The following is a 4962-nucleotide window of genomic DNA, read 5'->3' as shown; positions in this document are numbered from 1 at the left end:
GAAATATGCATTTACGAGTATCATAAAAACGAATATGAAGCAAAAAAATCATCCTCTTAAGAATCATGGAAGTAGTGCATACTTGTTAAGCCCATCATTTACATATATATATATATATATATATATCTATACTATTTTATAATAATTATCACTTTATCTCTCATAAAGGTGTTAGATGAAAAATTATCATTTTACTATATCTACTATCACTTTACATCAATTACATTTACACAAATTACTTACATAGTTGCACCCACCATGAACAACACCACCACGGCCACCGTCACTACCGCCAATCGTCGTCACCACCAAACCGCCGTCGCATCGCGCGGGTACAATGTTAGTTAGTATATATATATATGAAGAATATATTTTCATGCATTTTTATTTGATAAAAGTCAAATGGTGAATTCGACATTAATATAAATGCACTGATCGAAACTCTCTGCATATTGAAGAAGAAATTGGTGGTAGCTCGATCTAGCCTACAACTTTAAAACCGATCGAGTATACCTAGAAGTTTAATTATGTATGTGATTGGTACTATATTCCTATCTCAACTGCTGCTTCTGATGTTAAAAAAGAAAAAAAAAACAACTCTCCTTCAATATCAACATTGATTATATATATAGGGTATATATATATTACAAATTTTAATACCCGCTCGATATACGGTTTAACGGTATATTACACGATTATCTTTCGTTACTTAAAACTTAAACTTCAGCTTTAACAAAATATAAAAAACTAAAATGTGTTTTAACATATACGACAGCAGGTACCCGCACGTTGCGGCGGTGAAATAGTGGGGTGATACCTAGGTCATAGAGTATGATAGGTTATAGGAGTTGATATGTCATAGAGTATGATAGTCAAATGCCTTAGCCGTACGGGCTCCGCCCTCGGATTTAAAAATTTGTCGAAAGTATATCGAATGACATCTCTAATGAAAGAGCATGAAATTTTAAGAACACCCATACAATTTTTATAATTTATCGATGTACGGTTTTTTAGATAAAAGATTTTGAATGAATTGGAGGAATAAATGATTTATGGAGGAGAAAGAAAAAAGATGATTGATTGAGATTGAGGGAGAGAGAAAATGTATTATAGTTCAATATTGAAAATTTCAAATTCAATATTAAAAATCTAAGGAAAATCTGCTTTATAATATAGTACAGATAGATCGATTACCCATTATACAAAAATTAACATATAAAATGAAGATTTGCCATGAAGTTGGTCCACGATGACGACTCTCGTATGGATATTAGACGATCGAGCATTGTGACACCTTGATAGTCTTTGACTCGTATTGGTGCAATAGTAGTAGATTCAAAAAGCAACCAGGCATATGCGCTCGTACAATTGCCTTGTATGATATAGACTGAGTGACCGGAGCTCGTTGCGTGGCTATGCTCCGCCTTATGTGGTCGAAGCCTCCACGAGTTAGCCTCCCATCTGTAATGATGTATATATGACATCATTCACTATTTTTTTTTTCTTCAAGAAGGTTATCTTGCATTCTTGTGTCTAATATAATTATTTCTTTGTCTAATATAATTATTTCTTCATTTAGAAAAAGAGAAGTTTGCTTTGGTCAATTTTGAAGCAATATTTTAACTAACAAATTAGCTAACCATCATTATTCCAATTGATGATTGGTAGTTGGTGGTATCTTTGTGTGTTTTGCAATTCATTCTCGTATATACAGTAGTACTAGTGGTCCTACACTCTACTTAATTTGGTTTTGCAATTCATTCTCGTATATTGTGGTCCTACTTAATTTGGTTTGATGACGTTAAGTGTCAAAAAATGTAAGTTAGTTTATTTATTAAAATGATCAAGTGTTGTTATTCTTTTCCTTCATAATATATAAGATCATTACTATTGTATTATAAACATAACATTTACGAGTATATATTAACATACGAGTAAAAAGAAATGGAAAGTACGAATAAGTTTTAGTATCTTAGATTACGATACTTATCATGGTTGATGAGGAACACAGAGAGAGAATGTAATAAAAAAGAACATGAACAAATTGTAAGATTTGTAGTCGTTAACATAAATCCAAATCATTAAACTAATTCCTAATGAATCATAGATTATTTTAATAACAAAAGCAGACTTTTAGTACCACTTAATAACAATGCAGTACAATACAAAAAATAAAACCTGGACCCATACTCATGACGCATAGATTTGATTCTCTTCAAGGTCAAAAATCACAAACCTATATATATCAATTAAGGTGTACCATGTACATAAATAATAATTAAACAAATGAATAAAAAAAAATTCATACCAACTTTTATAATTTGAAAAGAGAAAACTAATTACATCAACTACACACACATGATGATAATCTCCAAAATTATTCATTTATATTATTTATATATTTCACATATATGAAGATGACGCACCATTATTATTATTTTACTCCACCATTTTATCATCATATATAGTAACAACAATTTATCACCATTACTTTACCATTAGAGCTACTACCCCAAAAAGTAAAAAGGATAAAATAAAAATAATGATAGAAAAATTACAAAAAGCCACCATCAGGTCTGCACCATTCGTCCACCACCACCACCACCACCAAGACAAATTAACATCTTATTTGCCTGCTAAATCCACAGAAAAGGCCACCACCACCACCCACATGAACACCACGACAATCCACCCCCCATGTGCTTCTATCTTTTTTTCCCATTTTACCCCTTTTAATTATTATTAACTTTTTTTCACATAACAGAACATGCATTGGGGTTCTCGTCACTAAACATTTGCGGTGCTGGTGGGTACCCATATGAAGATTCCGCTGTATATCTTGTTGGATATATTTGGTAATTTTGTGGGTGGTAATAATAAAATTCACTTTTTCTTAATTCCATCATCCCTTTTGGCATTTCTTCTCCTTCGCCACCAGCCGCCGCCGCTTCACCTTCAACTTTTTCACCGCCGCTATCTTTCTTTTCATCTGTGTCTTTCGACTCTTCTTTTTTTTCATCTTTCGATTCTTCTTTCTTTTCTGCGGCGCCGTCGTCTTTTTTCTCTACTTTCCCTTTGTCGCCGCCGGCTTCTTTTTTAGGTTCGGGATCTTGTTTAACGATGACGGCGTTTTTTCCGGTTCTTTTGTGAATGTGTTGCACTAATTGCGGCGCCGTAAATGTTCCTTTAACGGATACTTGTGAGTTTTTTAGATCTGGTTCTACACTTTCCACCCCTGTAGTTCACACAGTATTACAATTTGATACCAAATTCATAAATTTTTAGCAAAAAAGTTATTTAATTGATAAACTACTTCACTTAAAGTGGTTGAGATTTTGTAGAATATTTTGACTGAATATTAAATTTCATTGATGAATATTAATTTGACTTCAAAAATTGAAAAGGAAAGATCTGAATCTTGAAAACCAATTCACAAAGTAATACGAAATAAAAAGAATGTGGATTGTGATTGATTTTTATATAAATTGAAAAGACTCAAAAATACATAAACTTCTAAGTAGATTGAAGCCAAAAATAACAAGTCAAACAAGATTCACAATGAGTCAAAAAGCTACATACTTTTATTTCCTCAATAAAATAAAATTATTTGCTTTAAAAACAAGATATATAAAAGGTAAAAGTAAAAAAAGTAAAACACACCTTTCATTCTTAAAATGCGTTTTCTAATCTCTTGAGCACAAGCTTCACAATGCATGTTAACTCTGAGGACCACCGTTATCACCTGTGGAGGCTGTAGTTGAACCACATATATCACATGATTATTAATACTTACATATAATTAAATTATTTAACAATAATTAAATATGGAGAATATTACTAACCTCTTCTTTTTTCTCTTCAGGCTTTGGTGGCTGTTTTTCTTCAGCTTTAGGTTCATCTGCCGGCGGTTTGGGTATCGGAGAAAGAAGTTCAACTTTCCGGTGACTCTTTTTTTGGACCCTCTCTAGAACCTTTAATGGATCTGCTTTTTCTCCTTTCACAACAACCTTATGTGTCTTACAATCTGTTTGTATATCCTCCACACCTATAATTATTTTTAATTAAAACTAACATTAATTAATTACAATTAAATATAATAAAAAGTTTTAAAACCAAAACAAATTCAATTAACAAACCATCAAAGCCTCTAAGGCAACGACGGACTTTCCTAGCACATCCTTCACAATGCATGAAAACTCTCAAAACAATCTCTTGCGGCGGAGGTGGGGGCGGCGGCGTCTCTTCTTTTTTCTCATCCGCCGCCGGCGCCGCCTCCCCCTTTTTCTCTTCAGTCTTCACAGGCTCTTCTTTTTTCTCTTCCTCTGGTTTCTTTTCCTCCGGTGGCTTTTCAACTTGCTGTAAAAAAACATAACCACATCAGATATATAACAAAGAAAAAAAAAGATTCACACTTTAAAAATAAAAATAAAAATTAATGTAAAGATACAAAAAACAAACCTCCCCCATTCTCTCTTTTAAGAAAAAAGGATTAAAGTTTGAGCACACACACTTTTTAAGTGTGTGTAAATGTAATATATATTTGTTTTTATTTTATTTTTTGAAAGTAGTGAGAAGGGAATTAAAGGTTGTATGGTATGGTGTGATGATTAATAAGAAATAGAAATGGAGATGGGAGATCTACTATAAAAGAAGGGCACTCATTACCCGTCATCACTGCAACCGACGTGGCTTTTTTTATTTATGCCACGTGAAATTGGGCTATATCGAGGACATCGTTCACGTACATCCTCTTTTTCTCGTTCATTTTTTCATAAACGAATCCCGTTTATAGCTGAAAATGATTTGCATTACTTGCTAATTTGTGTGTTAGACAAATATATTAATAAAATTGTTGTAAATGAATAAAACTGATCATATGAGTTAATCACTATCCAACCGTTAAAAGTAACTATATATAGATAATTATCAAATTACAGTACTTTTGCTATTTTGTTAAATCTT

At 32.3% G+C, this 4962-nt stretch overlaps 1 protein-coding gene across 1 annotated transcript; it reads right to left on the bottom strand.

Annotated features, from left to right (window-relative positions):
* Window positions 1-2359: 2359 nt before the first annotated feature.
* Window positions 2360-4613, bottom strand: LOC122587259 (heavy metal-associated isoprenylated plant protein 7-like). The gene is made up of 5 exons (XM_043759374.1): window positions 4459-4613; window positions 4137-4356; window positions 3843-4045; window positions 3661-3751; window positions 2360-3235 (listed from the first exon to the last, which is right to left on the bottom strand). Exons 1-5 carry the CDS (start codon window positions 4465-4467, stop codon window positions 2754-2756), a joined length of 1005 nt encoding a protein of 334 aa, XP_043615309.1. The 5' UTR covers window positions 4468-4613; the 3' UTR covers window positions 2360-2753.
* Window positions 4614-4962: the final 349 nt, after the last annotated feature.

This window comes from Erigeron canadensis, chromosome 2 (assembly GCF_010389155.1).
Source record: "Erigeron canadensis isolate Cc75 chromosome 2, C_canadensis_v1, whole genome shotgun sequence".
Classification (NCBI taxonomy): Eukaryota; Viridiplantae; Streptophyta; class Magnoliopsida; order Asterales; family Asteraceae; genus Erigeron; species Erigeron canadensis.
The sequence above is the reverse complement of the archived record's forward strand: the minus strand, read 5'-3'. Positions and strand labels throughout refer to the sequence as shown.

Excerpts from the sequence above, each read along its gene's own strand:
- LOC122587259 (XM_043759374.1), bottom strand. Across the intron at positions 4,046-4,136 it reads TTGCCTTAGAGGCTTTGATG|GTGTGGAGGATATACAAACA; the intron begins GTTTGTTAATTG and ends AAATAATTATAG. Across the intron at positions 3,236-3,660 it reads ACGCATTTTAAGAATGAAAG|GGGTGGAAAGTGTAGAACCA; the intron begins GTGTGTTTTACT and ends TGTGAACTACAG.